Source organism: Nothoprocta perdicaria, unplaced genomic scaffold (genome assembly GCF_003342845.1).
Source record: "Nothoprocta perdicaria isolate Ctin4 unplaced genomic scaffold, notPer1 scaffold_98, whole genome shotgun sequence".
NCBI classification, from domain to species: Eukaryota; Metazoa; Chordata; class Aves; order Tinamiformes; family Tinamidae; genus Nothoprocta; species Nothoprocta perdicaria.
The window spans coordinates 1262315-1282590 of NW_020456287.1; the positions used below are offsets into that span (position 1 = coordinate 1262315).

A 20276-nucleotide genomic window follows, 5' to 3' on the forward strand; every position below is an offset into this window, starting at 1 on the left:
AAGGAAGGAAGGAAGGAAGGAAGGAAGGAAGGAAGGAAGGAAGGAAGGAAGGAAGGAAGGAATATTTCAGCTTGAAAATGGTCAGATTTCAGGATACTGGCTCAGGCTGTTTTTTATTTTATCCAAACTGATCTACTTGAAATTCTGTTGATGTCCTTTTGAACTAGTTCATGTCCTCCTGCTCTCTTTGTGTAATGAACTGTATATGTTCCAAAACAGTTGAGTGCAGTTAAATCATAAAACCATGGATTTCTGCTGAACTTGAGTGTCAAGCAAAAATTAAAAACATATTTCTGAGAAAGGTTAAGGAATCACATCAAGCACCAAACTGGATAGATTCRGAAGACTTGAGAATATTAATAAACTGCCTAGGTTCAACTGTAAATGCATAGCTTTCTTACAGAAGTTTCTGTTCAAAAATGTTTTAGTCTTCTGTTCAGGTCACTTGTGATGTATGTATAGCAGAATTAGTTCCCATACCTGAACAGACATCTTGGACTGTTCTATATTTCTTGAATTGAATTGTTCCAGGTAGGCATAAGTTTTGGACTGATATTCACCTATTCRTAAAAAGTTTTAATGGTACTAAATGAGAATTTATTGTATTCTTTGCAATACTTTTTCTACATTATCTATAACGATCTTAAAGCAGATAAATCACAATATTAAATACACATGTTTCCTAATTGCTAGTATTTTTAGCTTGTTTTCCCATAATTCCTGCAACTGGGTAGTCTCTTCTGAACTAAGTGGCAAGTTTCAACCAAATTCGAAAGAAGAGAAGGCCCAAAGATATCTACGATTGGAATCTTACCTTAGGGTCCTATTGTGAACCAAAATTTCAGGCAAGTGGAGAAGAAGTCCCACTAGTGCAAGGATTCTCTTTACAGTCAGTAGAGACAGGTCAGCACCTTTGGAAAACTCCAAAGGGTAACCTCATCTACCAGGTTGGGGTGTTCGGTAGTCCTAGGTAGACAGTCACTGCTGTCCTTCTATTGTAGGTAGTCAGAACAGAGTGGCTGTATAAAGAACAGCTCATTAGCTTGCTTAAATTTAAGTTCAAGATAGTTCCCTCATTTAGGCAACCTCAAACTGAAGCACCTACAGAGCAATGATGACCTGGAGCACAGAGATAAAAGACATGGACAAGTTGCCCTCACTAAAAGGGAGATCCACTGAATTTAGYTTTGCCATGATCTGTTTGGCAGTGGCCAATGGGCCTACCACCATATGCTCAATTTTGGAAGACTAAAATGCTGAAGAAGAACTGGGCAGGAGATCTGGGATCACTCTGACAAGGAAGTTGGAGAACAAAGGATAGAAATCTGTAAGAAACCATTTGTTCCTTTAGTATTTAACCTATTCAAAACAACTTATTTAAGTATGTCATCTACTTTTGTTTACTCTATTAGTCTCTAAATGCATTCCAAATTCAACTGTGCTGCAGTAACTGGTAAGGCTGCCCTTATCCTACCAACTGCTTTTCCAGGACATCAAATGCAAACCCTGTACTGTAGGAATATATATTTTGTGGGAGGATTTGCTGATATTGCAGTCCAAATGCCTAAGTCTTGCACGAACAGCCATTGCACTGACTCTTGCTTACATTTTTAATCTTTCTTTGGCCCCTGGCCATTTTCTAAATAAATGAAACATGCCTGCATTGTTCTGTCCAGCAGACAGATGATAAAAAGTCTGTTTCAGACTATAGACAAGTCAGTCTTCAGCCAGTCACTTCTAAAGATATGGAACAAGTACAACAGTCTTTAAGTTTAATACTACCCTTTCACATTTTAAATCAATTTACAATCTTTCTTTGTAATCAGCTTGGTTCCTTCCCAAAACCAGTATGAGGTATGATTTATTGCCAATTTTTCATTTCTGGAATGATATTCTTGATAAGGATTATGTCAAAGACAACACTTCTTGATCTGTACAGAACTTTTGATACAGCATCTCACATAGGCTCTTTGTTTAAATAAAGCTATAGATAGTGCATATACCTTAACAAGTCATTTTTTCTAATGATCTGCTCTGGAGGTCACAAAATACTGTTAATGATGTTTCAAATAACAAGGACCCTTTGCCTTCTAGAATTCCCCTTGAGTACATAACTTGGCTGAAATCCTTTTTTTTWATGCATATTAACAATATAAGCACTTTGCAGTGCTCACAAAATAATAGACTTACTTGCATTAATGAAGACACAGCACTACATAAGCCAATATATAGTTCAACTGAGCTTTCTCATTTTCAGTCAGATTTAGAGGTAGTCTTAGAAAGGAGTTTGTTACAATATGATTAACATATGCAGCAAGCTCAGAATTCACCAAATACCTAATTACCAGTAAGATTTATTTTGCACATGAGTTCAGAATACCTTTAAAAATAAATGAAAAACTATTGTGAAGTAAAAACTTTATACAACATAAGAGCATTTAACTCAGAATTAATTCAATTAAAAGTCTTAAATATCCAGGTTAGGTATATTTCCACAAGCAAGTTGCTTTTCTAGTTAGAAATTTTGTCGTATCAGGAAAAAAAAAAAGGAGAAAAAAAAAAGGTAATTTATCAAGGATTTCTGTGTGTCTGTCAGTTTGTTCGGAGTGGTAGCAATAGCTCTGGCTGGCAGTTCTGGGCAAACGGCCACAGTGCATGCACCAGCACCCACAGTCATGCAGCCTATTTGCACACATTATGGGTGCAGATGTACAGTGAGTTTTCTGTATGTGCAATAAGCCCAGATCTCCAGAAATGTCAGGCTTACTATGCATGAGCTGGCCACTACCACACACTATTCATCCATAACTCCTATGAATAGAAGATCCTTGGAAAGTTTATTTGAATATTGACCTCTTGATCGTGCTTGCAGTAGGCCTTTTTATTTTTGGCAAAAAATCTCACTGGCCACACTGTGACACATATACTGCAGCTAGGCTGCGTCTGTACCAGTAAATCAAACAGACCCGGGCCCCTTCCATGGCCCCAAGAGAAGAAGCAGGCGTGTGTCCATGCTGCTGTACTCTTTTTCTCCCTAAAACAGAGTGGCCCTGTTCAGGCAGCTCGCTGGGAGAGTCATGTTGTCCCTCGGATTGTGCTGGGACACTGGTCTGGGTGCAAGTTAGCTGGCACAGGGCACAGCTTTGCAGGGAGCTGCTGACAGTTAGACAGTACAGGCAGCCTCCATGCAGTGTCTGAGCCCGTGTTTTCACCCTGTTTATTTTACCTCTCCTGATGTCACCCGTGGTTACAGTAAAACAGCCAGAAGGTGCAGAACAGGCAAACGAAGCAGCCTGTGTTTTGGGAGACTGTGCTACAACAGTCTGCTTCACAGCAGAAATGCTCAATCCTGTTCATCTCAGAACTACGTGGAAGCAAACAAGGAACAAATAACTTCTATTACATACATTTGTATTAAATATATTGCAGTGTCTGTCAAAATAGTGTTTGTGTTCTGCTTTAGCTTAGGTTTCTTGGGTTCAACCAAATGCCATCATCTGCTCTAGGCTTCATTGTACTTTCTAGCTACACTAAAACTAGTAACCTTCAGCTTATGGCTCATCCTAGTTATAGGTTTTTAGGAAATAAAAATAAGAAATTAATGGAAAGTTCTAAATTCACCAGAACAAGTGAAGCCTGATTTATAGGTAGTTTGTGTCCCATGTCTGGTTGGACTTTCTTTTGCATTGCAGCATGAGCTCAGCCTCTTATTAAATGTAGGTAATGCATACAAAATATAGCCATTTTATGAACAATGTCATTTATAGATGGAAATTCTTCAGTAATATGTAAGCCTAGTTTGACATGAAATAATTCTTAAAAGACAAAAATCTTGGCTATAACGATATTCCACTGCCTTTCAGGGCTAAATGTCAAAATACTCATGATTATGCCTTTTATAATCTTTGTTTCTCCATCTCATAATCCTCTTCTGCCTCAGAAAGGACAATAATATCACCTAAGATACCTTAGGATATATGAAACACCTGTATGGGGATAGAAGATATGACAAATGATCAATGGGAGAGCAAAGCAGTGCTGGATAAGAAGTGGGTGGCCAGACATTACCCTTCAGCCACCAAATCCAGCCTGCAGTCAATAAATGCCATGGATTCCAGAGAGCTGTTGGGTTGTGCAGGAACAGGTAGCATTCAGCTGAATGTCACCTGAAGAGTGTTTCCTTCCTCTGCTTAGCTGCTTGTTTTCATAAAATACGTAGGAACTTGTGTCAAAAATACATATGTATACATGTGTTGGTGAACTGTGATAGCAGCCTATTGTTTTGCAGTTTTTTATTTTAATATTACTACGTTTCTGTTGATGTTATGAACGAAAGATGAGGGGTCAAGACAGCCCGAATRCTCTTGGCCTGTAATAATAGGATGACCACATCACACTTGCAAGACCAACTATATAGCATTCACACTCAAGAACTGTTGTCTTTCTTGCCTTTCTTATAGCATGTTTTTTTGTTTTCTGACCTGTTATTTTGGGTATAATTCCTTTTCATAATCTGCTTACCAAGCGAGCACTTGTTTTCAGAGGGTCTCCTGATAGTGCTGAGATATCCTTTGAAATCCACAGTAGAGGTAGACAGGGATAACATGACCATGGTAACACTTCTGTGGTAGCATCTTTTAAACTGGAAATGTTCAGGGAAAAAAAGAAAAAGGCTGCATATGTTTTTTGAAATACGTGTTAGTGATTTTTTTTCTTTTGTCAGTGTCTGAGTCATGCTCTGGAGGGCATTTTGCAATCACTTACTGCTGTGGATGAATATATTATGCACATTAAACAAATGTTGCTACCGTTCACTTCAAGCCAGCTCACTATCTGTAAGCTCATTCAACTCTTTTCTCCAAACAGTATATATCACACTAAGCAGTTTTATAAACAGACCAAGTCCTACTTGCTATAGCAACACACCCCCAACAAGTGAATTTTCTGGTTGTTTAAACAGAGAGGCAAGGATATCTGAGGTGCTCTGAGAGAAAACTGTGACACTGCAGCATTCAGCAGCCATCTGTCTCTGCTAACGCCGCAGTAAAGTCCTCTCCATCCTTGGAGTGTGAAGGATGTGCAAAGACATAAAAAGAGATAACGACAACAACTATGTGTAAAATGGAGCCTATTAAAGAAAAACAGGGTCAGGGGAGAGGGATTTATATCTGCCAGTATGACACAGCTTGGGTATCTGCCTCTAGCTAGTTACCTACCTTTGAGATAAAATTGTAAAGCAGGTCTGATAAGTGGCCCCTTGGTTTATCCAAGGAATTTCTCCATCAAGGAGAAAAATAAAAAGGTGGTAAACACCTATAGATGTAACACAACCTTGATTAGTATAAAGAACAAAGCAATTACAGCTCAGAGTTCATTAGATTTTTCTTTTATTGCTCTTATTTAAATGCTTCTATGTGAGCCTTTTTTATATGCCTTTTTTATTCAAAATGGAATAATTTCAACAAAAGTACTYATTTAGATTAATACTATCAAGAAAAACTACTTTAAATCATTATTTTTTTCAGCTTGAAAAACTGATTTAGCATTTCAGTTAGAAATGAAACCTGGTTTTCTACATTTACAATTATTTTATAAATCCCTTATGTTTATATTAATGCTTATTTTAGACCTATATATGTTCTTCTGAGCTCATCATTCTAAGATCACGAGGATTTAAATGGAAGGATTAACCAGCTCTTAAGTATTCCTGAGGTTGCAAACCTGAGGCTGGGAAACTGTTACCTGAGTCAAGCAAACCTATCCTGGAGGAGAGGTGTACCACACAGCTTCATCCCTTCCCTCTTATGTTTCTATGATATGTTTCATGTGACCAAAACAGTTTTTTTTTTTTCCTGCTGCAGGATGGGCCTGTGCTGAGGCCTGTGAGAAGAGATGATCCTGTTACTTGAGCTYGGGGAGATGGATGGTGCGTTTTGGTCACATCAGAAAGCACTTTTGGTCACAAGATGAGAAGGAACTGTGATTTACTTTGGTGGATCAAAACACAAATACATCATCACTGTTTTATGCTCTGTTAAAATATTCTTTCTAAGAATATCACATTTGTCATTTAAATGAGCTTATTTTAATGTATAATGAAGCATGATTCATGTTTCTACATACAGTTTTATTAGGATTTTCAGTTTTTATAGATATATAATGTTTTCTCTTTTTTTAAGGTACCCATCATTAATCATGAGGGCAAAGGGGCATAATTCCTGTCTTACACAAAGAAAATAATGAAAATAAAGATTGAATAAAATATTTTCAAATAGTTTCAACACCGCAGGTATTTTGTTTTCAGTAAAGCCAAACAAAACAATAATTTGACTTGTAATGAACAGAGAGCAGTATTTCAAACTAGACAATTTTAAATGAATCACAATTACTTTTATATTCTGGTACATCAGCTAAAGTTACATGTAGCAATAGGCATCCTACTGGGATGAAATGTAATGCTGTTGCATGCGTACAGCTGACCCTTAAACATGCACCTCCATAGATTTAAAGCTATGCATATAAATGTTTGAAGCACCAAAGCGTGAAATAGCTCAACTTGGCTCATACTTGTAATTTGTTTGTTGAAATGTTGTAAAGTGAAACATAATCGTAAGTGGAAACATTTTTGTCTTTTAAATGACAAGTTTGGCTTAAAAAAAGAATCGCGCTTCCCTCTGAACAATGTTCCAACCCAGGCTCCAGGGGATGTTTAAATATTACTTGTGTAGCTGAGGAAGAAGGGATAAATTCCACAGATGAAGGTGGGCAAAAGTAGCATTTCTTTGGCAGCAGAGAGCAAGTAATTTTGGTTTGGCAAAAGGAGATGCTTGCATTTGCACAGACATTTGGATTATTAGAAGCAGCCCTAGCGAAGAGGAGGGAAGGGACAGAGTGCAGGTGATGTATGAATGCATAGCAAATGGTTCTGAAATGTGTAAAACGATTGTCCTCAGATAGGATGCAGTCCCAGCTTGCTTGCATTTAGCTCTCTGCACGTGGTGAGTCACACTGGCCCAAATGAGAACACCCATGTGTGCAAAATTAAGAGCTGAGTATTTACAATGATATCACCACAGCAGTTCAGTCTTAAGCTTTAAACYTCAGCATTCTCTTTGCAGCAGATATTACTAGGTTATAAATGTTGGCAAGCCTGAAGAGAAAATACTTAATTCTTGTGCAAATAAGAYTTTACTATCATCAGCTCCTGAGGAAAATCCTTAATTACTCCATTTTAGTATTTGTCTAAAAGGGCATACAGTATATCTCTAACTTCCATGATTAGCATCAGAACGTTTCACTGCGTTATTTTTGTTCCACAGCTGATTTCATTTCAAAACTTTATTCAGGCTCATTTGGTAATTGCAGTTTGGGGCATTTTGGAGATTCTGAGAAAAAAAAAGTGTTCTAACTGGAAGTTCTTGCAAACGTACACCATAGGTCTCAGGGCCAATATACACCTAGAAATTGTGGGAGATGCTTGTAAATCAAAAGAAATGAACAATTGGAACATCCATTCATTTCAAATGATTTTTGGAGTACTCAGCACTTCTACAAAATGTATTTGCTTACCAGGTAAGTAAGGATGGATTGGTTCTTTGAAAAATATGAGCTTAATAACTCAATTTTGCAAATGTGCAGCAATGTTTGCTGCAACATCTCCATCATACATGGTCTAGCACACACTGGAGTCGCAGAGGAAACTAGATCTCTGCGCAGGCAACCACTGCAGACTTACCCTGCAAGCCTGACCCTGACACACGGTGTATCTGGAGGATGTTGCATTGGATTCCTGGCTTCTTTCAGAGCTTTATTAAACTCAGAAGTGTAGACAGCTAACTATGCATTATAGTTTGCATGATGGATGTTATTATTTACTAAAAAGTTTTTATCTATACAGAAAACCTTCCATATAGAACGGTTTTGAGCCCAGCAGTCAGTTCTGTTCTTCTCTCTTGTACAGATTTCAGTCAAGCAGTTGGGAGTGTCTTTTTCTCTCTGCTGATGCAAGTATCAAAGAGGGTTTTACAAGATCGGTTGGTGAATGTCGCAATCCAGGCACATRCTATGGCAACTTGCAGTCATTTTGAAAGCAGAACTTCCCTGTGATTTCAGTGGGGACTTCTTCAAAACACATGGTGTGTTGTAGCCTTTGGCACCTTTATCCTGTCCCACTTAAGGCAGAAAAAAATTAAAATTTAAAATAAATTTAGATTAATGTAATCTCAGAGTTATGAATATATATGCTCAAACTTCAGGAAATTTTTTTTTTCAGCCTTACATCAACTCAGCTGTTTTGCATATGTTGGACTTGGTTAGTTCTTTTCTGTTTGGGGGCATAACTCCCAGTATGTTTCTAATATTTGCTTCATATCTCTGTGCTTTGCAATTGATACGTGTACTCCAATATTTTTGATATTGTGCAGTATTTGTCTCTTAAATTCCTGGRACAGTGGCCATCAACTCAGTCTTTTGCTGGTGAAGCTATGTATRTCTACATATATGTATTTATATATATGGGTCTTTGAAGACATATACATGTGCAGATCTTATTTGGTGACCGCGGCTCCTGGGTGCTATCCACAGGTATAGGGCATGTTTAACAGGGTCCTATTATACACCATGGAGATGACAGCTGTGAGGAAACTCTGGATCTCCCCACGTCCAGCTCTAGAGGACTGAAATTTTGCAGTTGTTTTGCTGGAGTTGGAGGGGACCTTTGGTGAAGGCCTGTTCCAAAGCCCTGCTCAAGGCAGGGCCAGAGCGGCAGGTTGCTCCCGTCTGTGTCCAGCTGGGTTTTGAACATCACCAGGGATGGACTGACCACAGCCTCCGTGGGCAAATTCTCCCCCGCTTGGCCACCTTCACAATAAAAGTGTTATTACTTCCGCCCTGCGCTTCAATTTGTGCCCGTTCCCTCTTGCCCTGCCTTGGGCACCACCGAGGACCCGTGCCCTCCCTCCAGGCACTAACACACAGACAAGATTCTCCCTGAGCGGCCGTTCCCTGCCGCCCCAGGTCTCTCCACCTCTCCCGATGCTCGCTCCCAGCCCTTATCCGTCTCCCAGGCCCTGGATCGSTGCCGTTGGCCCCTCTTTCCCCCGGACTGCCGCCGTTGCCCCCAAACCCAGCGCCTCCCTCCCGCCCAACGGACAAACGGCCGCGGCGGRGGGCGGGGCCTCGGCGCCCTCGCCCCCGCCCGCAGCGGCTCGTACCATTCCCCAGAGCGGCCGGGGGGGTGGGAGCACGGCGCATCCGCGGCGCTCTAAGCGCCYGGCTGCCGCCCACCGCCCTGTCCCCCCCCGCTCCCCGCAGGGACGTAGAGCCGCCCCGCGGCGCGCGCGGGGCTCGGCGTGCGCGGCGCCCGCCGCCGCTCCCCGCCGCCGCCCCGCCCGTGCCGGCCGCCATGTTGCGGCGGCGGCGGGAGCGCGGAGGATGCAGGGCGCGGCGCGGGGTCCCGCCGAGGCGCACCCCGGCGCGTGGGTGCTCATAGCGCCAGGTAACCCGCGGGGCCGCTGCCCGCGCCGCCGTGCGCAGCGACACGGGCGCTTGGTGACACAGCCCGCACACGTGCCCCGCGCCCCGGCCCGCAGCCGGCTCCCCCGCAGCCCCCGCGCGTTTCCTCAGGGCTGGCCCGCGGTTTGCGAGCGGCTCTGGGAGCCCTGGAGGAGGGCGGTGTTGCCCCTGCGCCCATCCACCCTCCGCATCCCTTCCCTGAAGGGAACGGTCCAGTGCCCGAAGCACCCGCTGCCAGACAGACCCCTTGGGACCCCGAATCCCTCATCCAGGCCGGGATCTGCTGGGCCGGGCAAGCAGCGCTGCCCGTGGAGCAGCCCTGCACGGGAAGCCGCTGCCCTCCGCCCGCCGGCAGCCTTTAAAGCGCGGCCTTCACCGCTCACAAACGGGTTTTGTGCTGAAGAGCGGGAGTGCGGCAGGACGGGCCCAAACCCCGAGGCAGCCCCGGGAGAGAGGCAAGGGGCAGGCTGAAGGAGGGTGTCTTCAGCTTGGTCCCCTAATGAAAGGAGAGTTGCCCGGTTTTCCCTTCCCTTCCCTTCCCTTCCCTTCCCTTCCCTTCCCTTCCCTTCCCTTCCCTTCCCTTCCCTTCTCTCTCTTTTTTTTATCCTACTGAAAGCCTCTGAGCCTCTTCATTAGTTTCAACCGAATTTGATAAGGAGGAGGTGCTGCTAGCGGGCATTTTAGAGCTTTGTGGAAATGGCAGCGGTGAAAAGGGGGCCCTTCATCGGATAGCGTGAGGTTAGTTCAGCAAAGGGGTTAAAATGAGGCAGGAGCTGAGGCTGGGGACACCGATCCTTCAGAAACCGACTTCTTCAGCTGCACGAACAGCAGAACCAGTCGTCATGATTTACTGATTGCTCCRCTCCTCTGCTTTTAACTTTTCTGTCAGTATCTTCTGACATGTTTGACACTTAAGAAAGGAATTTATAAATGAGGAATTCATTTTTTTTTTTTTTTAATATTGACTCTCTGCTGCAGGATTTAAAGCTAGATCTTATATCACATGACTGGCTATACGAACAGATGTCCCTACTGTGCAAATATTTGCAAATATGCCTAACTTATGCACAAGTAGTCAGTTCTGTGCAGTAAGTTAAATTCTTAAGTAAGTGTTTGCAGGATTGCAGCCAGAGCTTGTAACTTTCTTGAAGCCAGGCAGTTTGTATTACCAATTATGCCAGCACAGCTCTGAAAAATTTATATAGTACTCCAGACCTGTAAGGAAGTTTATTAAGCTTTAGTAGAACCTCAAAGCACCTGGTGATCAAAAAAGAAATCTTCAGACAATGAATTCATGGCACTACTGCTGATGAAACTTGCCTATCGAATGGATGGCACTGCTGAACTCAAAGAGGTTGAATGATTTTAATGTTTTTTGGGGTTTTTTTTTTTCAGAAAGGAGAGTTATCACTTTGAAAAGTTTTGCTTTTCTGATGGATCTCAGTTCTCTGTTAGTTAGCAGAATTTGTAATAGGGAGACCTGATTGCTTTTGAGGAATAAGATGGGCAAAGTTGTTCATATTTATGTCTTTACATTTTTGCCAAAGGCCCCTTTAATTATCTTTAAATCAGAGCAATCCATATTAATCRTAATATCTGTATGCTACATGCATGCATAAGAATGACTTGTGTAAATAATTGCTGCTAATTAAGATATGATTCTGGGTGCAAGATTAGAAACCTGTGTTTCGTAGGTCTACCAACACCTTTGTAGAGGTTAATAGCGGGTTTATGATGTTCTGTATGTGGCCATTACTCTGAGCATAATGGGAAGAAGGAGGAAGATATATTTTAAAGCTTCAAACACCTAACTGATAGTTTTCTTCTAAGAAAGATTTCTGAGACCCCAGTTTCAAGTCCTTAAGTTAGTTTGTAACTACTCTTCTCAGTGATCTGCTTCCCAGGAAAGCTCATGAGGGTAATAATGTTGTGTGCCATCCTACACAACCTGATGGCCTCTCCACTTASATGCATGTAATTCCTGCTGCTCTGACTACGAAACCTTAAAAGTTTCTGTGTGGTTGTAGACAATGATTAATTCTGCTGAGAGACTAGAAATCTCAGTCTAGARCAGAATGAGGTCTGTCAGTATAAAATCAAAGAAATGAGAACTGGAACTTGCTTCCCTAACTTTCTCAATCCCCTGACCMTTCAGAAGCACAACAGCGGCTCCGTAGAACACAGCAGGTGTATGGATGAAGAACCATGAACCGTTGAACCATGTCTCCTGTTGTCCTGATCACAAGAAGATCCTGTTCTAGTTATGCCACTAGAACAAAAATGGATCTCTTGATAGAAGTCTCTGGCCAGTCTTTTGCTGCTAATGTTTACATACTACCTAGATGTAAAAAGCATATGTAAGAGGAGAGTATGGTCATTTTTTCTTTAGACAGCAGAAAACATTAGATTAATATTTGCAACACAGCAGCTCCAAACCAGGCAGATTACGTTTTCTAATCTTCCCTGTAAAGTAAGCAAAGAGTAGTTATGTGTTTTAGGATTCTGTTGTTTCACTGCACATATATACAGTACATCATACTGTGTAGACAATAAAGGTGTACTGGTTGCTGGTGTACTGGTTGGAGCATGATTGATGATTGAAAAGGTAAACTTCAATTTTAGGTGTGATTTTTTTTTAAAATTATTTTTATATTGATTTCAGTGTTATAGAATCAGCTCAAGATCAATGATCTCCTGTGCCATGTGGGATTGGCCATGGTTTTTGTCAGAGCCTTGACTGTATCTAGAGGAGTAATGCAGGTGGGGTCGTGGTTCAATATATGCAATTCCAATTCTAAAAGGGTCACAAGAGTCTAAAAGGGTGACAAATGATTAGCTGTGTCATTCTTTTTTCAGTACTGTAAAAATTKGATCCCTGGTGTTCAGCCCATGCTACACATAGGACAAAGCTGCAAAACATGCAGCTTAGGGGGTATTTTGTGTGTCTTATAGAGGTGAGTGGTGATGGGAGAGCAAAGGTGCCTGAGCTGGGAGATGGAGCTGATGTTCAGTCAGCAGGCCCATTGCCTCGTGCTTCATCTCAGTCTGCCTTTGCCTGCCCTAATTTCTTCCTATGGCAAGGAAAGAACCTCCTTCACGGTTCTTATCAGCAGCAGCCTGAGGACAGTCTTTTACCAACAGACAAAGATCCCTGGACACATATGTGGGCTGGCAGATAAACACTTTTAAAGGGAAGTGGCATATTTTGCTCTTGGAACTGGTAGCTTGCCTTGGTCAGAGATCTGGTGGTGGTGGTTTTACTGATATTGCTGCTGGTACTGTTTTTTGTTTGTTTGTTTGTTTGTTTTTGTTTCTCCATGGAGGCGAGATAATTTGCTGTACCAGTGCAAGCATCTTTTATTTTTATAGCTGTAGCTGTTCCCCTGATAGGAATTTAAAGGCCAAAGGCAGGCCACAGGCCTTGTCTTGAGTGTCGGGAACAAAGGAGTTAGTTAGAAAGCATCAGTCTGGTGGAGAGGATGGGACAAGGAGGAGAAGGTTTCTAGCCATTACAGTCATTCCTGAAAGACTGGGAGCCACCAGAGTACATTGTGCAGCTTTATCACAGACATTTAGAAGAAGATTGAGAAATGGACGTCAAAAGCCAAGAGATAAATGGGTAAGAGGGATACCAGGCAGAGGGTGGCATGTGAGAGACAGAGTGAGCTGATGAGAACAGAAACCTTAGGCATAAGAGTAGGAGCAGATGTGTGTGCTGAGCCAGAGCTAGAGTCAAGTCTTTCAGCAATTTCTGCAGTTGTAGATTAACTATGCTGTGGATATACAGGCATCAGATTTGGCCTAGGGCAGACTCAGCTCAGCACTAACAGGGTTTATTAGTTCAAGTACTGTGCCATGTTAACACATCTCTGCYGTTTCCAGGACCAGCTCTGCAGTGCAGCTGCTTTCAGACAGTGTCTGAGCTAATAAGCCCTGATGGACCCAAGCTGGCTCTTTGCAGACCTGCTTGGGTGTTTCTGCACTATGCTCCATGTTCCAGGGGGTTTTATTAGCTTGGCTGGAAAACTGGATCTGAACTTGCTTTGTCCAGGCTAGTTGGCGTCGACAACTAAAAGACCTCTTGAATCTGGAGCTCTAGGAGAGTCRTGGTACAGAGACATCTAAGTACTAATATGTCCTGAAGGATCCACATGGATGTCACTAGTGGGTGTCTTGAATTTCCAGATTGTGCTCATCTGCATTTCTTGTAGGAGTTAGGTAACTAGGGTTGTTAAATTATCCATGTATGTGAGACCCCTTTACTGTGGATAAGGTGAAGCTTCTTGTTGTGTTGGTCTAGATGCTGAATACAGGGGGGTGCGAGAGGAAAAGTGACTCTCAAGGATTAGAACCTGGCCATCTCGTAGCTAGMCAAGTGCTAACGCTGTGCTTTAATAGAAGATGTTCTGTGCATGTTTACTTAGTATTCATGTTGTTGTTTTTTAAAATGATAATGATTTTTCCAAATGTACATTTGGGTATTTCTACTTGTTTTGTGGTGCTGGGCCCATGGAACTGCCATTTCTATTTATTTATTTATTGAAACTGTAAGGACCTGACGTTTTTCCTCRGAAAAAGAATTATTGTTCATTACCCACCTAGTCGTTGGGTTCTAAGAGCGGCTTTAAAAAAAACTTCAAATATTGTGATGAAGTCAGTGTGTGCGTGTGAAGCACAGTCTCTTTGCAGAAAGTTTTTCAGGGATAGGTGTTGTGTCAGAACTGGAACTGCTTATATCCTTTGCAAGTTTTAGCAAAGAGGTCAGGGATTGCAGACAGTTTTCTAAGGTTGTTCCATTCTGCAACTAAGGTTAAGACTGTTGTACTTAATTTGTTCCATGTTTATCTGTATTGGTAAAAGAAGTAGGAGTGAGCTGCAAGCTGAAAATTAAGTTCAACCTTTAGTTTCCTAAACTAGACAAACATAGATTTTCCAGCCTGCTATTTTCTTAAACAGTAAATTGATTAGCTTTTTTATTGTTTTACGGTAACTGCCATATGAAAAGCACTGGAAGGATAGCAAGGGAGGAGGGAAATTTAACAATCCTATTATTTTTAGGAATTACTTATTTAAAAATAAAAAGAGCAGTTTCACATGAAACTTGGCAAGTTCTCTGGGCAAATCTCATATATGCCAAAAGTCAGATGGAGGCAGGAATAAATGGACTGTGTTGCCAAACCATAGGGCATCAGCATGCATTAAATGAATCCTTAGTGCTTTTAAATGAGACTAAGGAACTTTTGTCTCCATGCACCCACAGAGGAGGCATTCGAGTTAAGAATTTTCAGAGAAAATAATATATTGAGAGAAGATATCCTATTAAAAGAAGCTCTAGAATACATAATGCATAAAATGCAGTTTTCTTTAAAATCCTAGGTCAGCAGGTTTTATTTTTGTTCTTTTCCATTCTTGCACTTTGCATTCAAAACCATTTTGATATATGCTTTTATTTAATGTTTAAAAATGAGTTCAAATTACCTCTTACAAAGAGACCACRATGCTGGACTGTTAGAAGTTTGATTCAGAAATGTTAATGAACATCCGAATTTAGCTGGGCACTTGAACCTTAATATTTCCAGAATAAATTAGGTAAAGATCTTTGAAATAATGTTTACAACAAAGAAATATATACTTAACAGCTGACTTAAAATGTTACAAAGATTGTATGAATACATGTGCGCATATTTATACACCTTCTTAATAAAGTGACTGTGAATATGCTTATGTTAGAAGTTAGCACTCTGTTGGTATATTTTACTCAACCGTCCCCTAAACTGGCATTTGTATCCTTGAACAAAGCCTTTTGCCTGCAGGTAATTTGCACCATTTCTTTTATGTCATCTCTTAAAAGGGTGTTCTGAGCTCAGCTGCATATAAAGCAGATCTAACTGGCAAACTAAGGAGCTAGAAGGAAGCATAGCAAATAAAATAACTGAAAAGAGATGTTTTAATGTGTAACACCATCTCCTGCTTTCTGCCATCTGGCTTGGAAGAGACCACGTTATGCCAACTTAGGCCTCTCTGCACATGGGAATAGGGTTGAATCAGCCAGTAATACAGCTGCACCAGTTCTGACCCCATAAATACTGAGAAGGGAAGTCTGAAGCATTTATCCTTCAAGTGATAAACTTGTTCTTGAACTTCTCAAGACTGACCTCTCCTTTAGTCAGCACAAACCCCTGCACGACCTGCCTTGCGTCTTGATTTCAGTGACTGCTGAATGAATAGTGCACATTGCTGCTAGGGAGTCCGTGAGTGTATTTTTTGGCCTAAATGAATTTGGCCAGTGTAAAGTGAAGCCCAAGATGCTCTCAGATGGTTAACCCTAATAGCCCTATTGCCTTGCTATATACAGGGGCAAAAGACTACATGAACAATCTCATAGTATTTTTGTGTTGATTTTTGTGATTTTTTCTTAAGATAGAGCCCTTTGTGCTATTTTTAGATAGCAATGCATTGCATGTTGGGATTTCCRGTTGAAGTGGGAAGCGCTGCAAGTGTAAAGGGTATAAATTGAACCACATTAAACATGATTTGTTTTAGGGCATCAAATAATATATCTGTGATTACTACTCTGCCATAATTCTAGCTTTGACAAGAGGCGTTGTAGAAGTCCTCTGTCACTGAAGCTAGCACTGTGTATGGTCAAGGGAGGGTGAGATAACATCAATTTAGTAACGACTGAGAAGACAGCATTTCCAAAATTCAAGGGAATGTAAGGGCATTTATATGTAAGCACCTGAACCCACCTTCTCTCCCTGCTGCTGCTGTTTGCACCAAGCTGCCTGCTCTTTGTATTATGGAAGTGTTGTGAGCCAAGGAAGCAACATCAGTCTTGATAGCTGGAAGCAACATCAGTCTTGATAGCTGTGTGTGCTGAGTTGCTTTCCTACTGCTGTAAAGTCAGGCAACATCTACCTGTCTAACAGCCTTAAGCATAAAGACACCACTGTCACATGAAGAGTAATTATATTTGATTTATTTTTTTGTTGTTCTGGACATTATGTAACCATATTGGTGAGTCAGAATAGCTTACTGATCTTACTGGAACTTAATATTTCTTTTTTTCATGACTGGTTAATTCTTTGCTGGATCAGCTTGAAAGAAAGCAGCAGAGATATTTAATGGGAAGGAAGAAAAACTGGGGACCTCAGGACTGCAATTTTAATGGTGTGTCATCTTGGTAAGTTAAAGTCAGTCGTGACACTGCATCCTGAATCTATGCATATCTGAATTTATTCATTATGCTAACATGGAATTACCTTGCAACTTACAAAATGTGTCAGAAGTTTGAATGATAAAAAGTGCTAGATTTATTCATTAATTTTCACTGGACATTTTATAGGGCATGGTGCAAGGTAGAGGACACTTTGCTCATATACCATTAGCACAGGCACAGAATTAAAGCCATTTACTTAAGAGTTCCCTGAATCTACGAAGAACATAAATAAAATGAAATTATTGGATCTAGCGTATCTGCAACTTTAGACTGTGTATTTAAAGTCTTCCATAAAATGTCCATTAAATGAGCTCTATCATAATGTCTCCAACTGACACACCTTTTGTGCTCAGCTAGAAGCTCAGGAGGGAATGGAAAAGACTTATGTAGGTGACGTATGGTTTAATATCTGTTTTTAAATGAAATCTTAACTTTATATTTCCAGACTGCTAAATGAGTCCGTTTTTTTTCCAGGGTGATGGTGGGGAAATTTGTACTCTCAGAGGGATTTTTTCCTTTTACGCAATTGACAGTTATTTACAGCCTTTTTTTGCTTGCATGTCTGGCAGCTTTTTGCATGGGAATTCCATACAACATGATATTAGTCTGTTATATAGAGTATTCTGTAAGCAGTTGAATAAAAGGTGAATAGACTTTGCATCATCCTTAACAGTTTCGTAGACTTAGAGGGGAGTTTTATGTTCTTGTTGTGTTTATTCATGTAGCAATACTGGCTAACATTTTTTTTCCTCCTACAATAGGCAGATTCATTAATGACTTTATCCATTGTGGAAGAAATAATTGTCAGAAATCCTTTGACAGCTGGTTCATTTTCACGTTGTTCTGTTTATATATTTTATGGAATTTGCCTCGTTGTGTGTCTGACCTCCTTGAAATATGATAGCCTTTCCTCTTTTTTTTTTCTTTTCTTTTGTAGTGAAAAATGTCTTTTAAGCTTTTATGGTCTTTTTAACTGAACTTCGGTATTCTGAGGTTCCCTTTGTAGACTCTGTTACAACCAATGGATTTGTCACCCACATTTTTAAGTGGCCTTAATGTAATTTAATTTGCTTCATAAAGAATAAATAGCAGACTATAACCTAAGGATCTGACTGAAAATTAATATTTTTGTCCACGACTAGTTAATTCTTTGCTGGATCAGCTTGAAAGAAAGCAGCAGAGATGTATACATACATATYAGCCCAAGGATGTTTTAATCATCCTGCATTGGGTTTTCATCTAAGCTCTCTCTTCAGGTGCAGCTCTGGCAGGACTATGGCCCAGATTCATGCTGCTTTACTGAGGGTGTCTCGAGTACAAGGAGGCTTGAGGAGGGTTCAGCCGCCTCCTTGGCAGCTTAAAGAGCACCTACTAGCTAACCATGTCCTTGGGACAGGATTAATTGGGCCTTTCTGTACCTCTGTATCAGTTTTTGTGACCTGTATGTGAATATTGTCCTAGAAAAAAAGCCAGCCTATCTGTTAATTAATTAGCTAACCTTTATGTCCCCTGCACTTCACAGCTGCAAGGCTAAAGGGGTATAACATTTAGTAAGAAAGTTCTTACCTCCTCTCACCTATTATTCCTTTGCTTGAAGCAAGCTTCCTAGGGCTGAGCTATGGTAACTCTTGTGGTATAATATAATAATAGTATAATGGCAATCATCTGATGTTTTCCTTTAGGATTTAACAAAAGAACTCTTCCTGTAATATCTGTCTGGTATGCTTGTTTTTTCTAGGGTTGTTTCTTATCTGGTTGTGAATCTTAAAACTCTTTAAAAAAAAGAAAAAAAGTAAGAGACCTGGTTTAACTCTTTAACTCTTAATTTTGCTGGAAAATTGCTTTTTAAGAACACTTTTTTAAAAACTGCTTTTTAAGAAGTCTTTATTTATTTAGCTAYAATACATCCTTGTCCAATTACAAGGGCTAATAAGTATAATGACATTAAATAAATCCACTTACCTTTGCTGACTGAAGGCCAGAATACGCACAGGAAAGGGTTTGGGCACCTAACTGCAACAATCTTTTGATCAGCACTTTCTTGATTGTGGAAAAATTAAATTTATACATATATATATATATATATATATAGGGCCTTCTTAGCCACGAGGCCAAGTTGGCATTGTGTGTTAATAGAAAATTAGGAAACGGACGGATCCACTAAATGAAGATGTGAACTCCATTAAAAACAGCTCCGTTAGGAAGGGCTGTCCACTTAATTGCTCACGTTCAACAAGATGCAGCTTAGACTCGGCTGGACTCCTTCCCAGTGCTCATAAATGTATGCATGAAGAAAGCAGAGCAAGTGAGCGCTAAAAGTTCCTTTGGGGTTTTCCTTTGTTTTGCTTTTTGTTTTAAATTTTAAATCTCACATTTAGTATGTATATTTTAACATGTTCATGCGAAACACATCAAAGTAAACACATGCGGTATGTTACTTTCACTATCATTAATCACTGCAGTGATTTAAAAAATAACAGAAAAATACACTGATGTTAAACTGTGGTCAAGAATCGAAATATACACAGCTTCAGAAATGTGAAGTTCTCCTTTGCCAGGACAAATGTAGCTTGACAACTGCGTGTGTGTTTATATATCAGCATATGAAGCAAGTCTGGTTAGAAAATGTGGACATTTTTTCCATTTACAAACCAAGCTGCATTGAAACATTTTCAAGCGCTTTTTCAAGCCACCTGTAGACTTGACTGAGAATTTGAGGAAGGAGAAGGACTGTAAATTCTCCAGCTTTGAGAGCTGTTATCTTCTGATATTAGCACAAAGGATACTTGCTTTTTAAGCCCTTTAGGTCCTGCCTTTATCCAGGCAATCTCTATTTGTGGCACAACTGATTAGCCAGGAGTGAATGTGAAAGACGAAGGTTATTTGGGGCTTTTTTTGACACAGAGATCCCAGTGAGCAGGCTGAGAGAAGCCCACCTTACCTGTTCTTCTGGGTTGGGAATGGGCTTTCAGCCAGATGGGACTATTGTCCTTGGTTGTATTTAGGCTTCCAGCTTCCCTGTTGCCAGTAGGGAATCCCCGTGTTGTTCTCACCATCCGACCACACCTCCTACATGACACTGGGAGGAAAAGGAGGAAGATGTGGCTCTCGCCTTCCTTCCAACAGCCCCTCTTGCACAGCCCATGTCTCCTGCTCCCCTCGGCAGCACCACGGCCAGACCGTGGCCTGGTCCCTGCCAGCCCTTTCTCTCTCTGCAGGGCTGGATGCTGCTCGTATGTGTGAAATGCTTTAGTAATTTTCCTTGCTCTGATGAATGCCTTTGTGAAAGGAACTGGGACAGAACTGGCAGTCTGCAGGCTAAGAAACATGATGCTGTCATGTTGCTCTTCATTCAGATGTGAGAAGTCGTTTTCATAAATATAAGTTGGACTTTCCCTACAAATACTCCCTTGGATAGAATAAAATTAACTGTGGATCCTTATAGAATCTTTTTTTTTTTTTTCTGGATTTGAATCAGCATTCTTATGGGAACTGTTTATTTCTTTTTTTTTCTTTCTAGTTTCACAGAGTAATAGTACTTTTC

The 20276-nt window shown here is 40.7% G+C and overlaps 1 protein-coding gene across 2 annotated transcripts in view; it reads left to right on the forward strand.

The window, feature by feature from the left end:
• The first annotated feature begins 16653 nt into the window (after nucleotides 1-16653).
• The window catches only part of RNASEH2B (ribonuclease H2 subunit B), a 33585-nt gene continuing 29962 nt past the window's right edge, over nucleotides 16654-20276 (forward strand). For both annotated transcript variants that reach the window (XM_026053330.1, XM_026053328.1), the window contains exon 1: nucleotides 16654-16696. In XM_026053330.1, coding sequence (XP_025909115.1) covers nucleotides 16681-16696 — 16 coding nt within the window. In that variant the 5' untranslated portion in view covers nucleotides 16654-16680. The remainder of the gene's footprint in view (nucleotides 16697-20276) is intronic.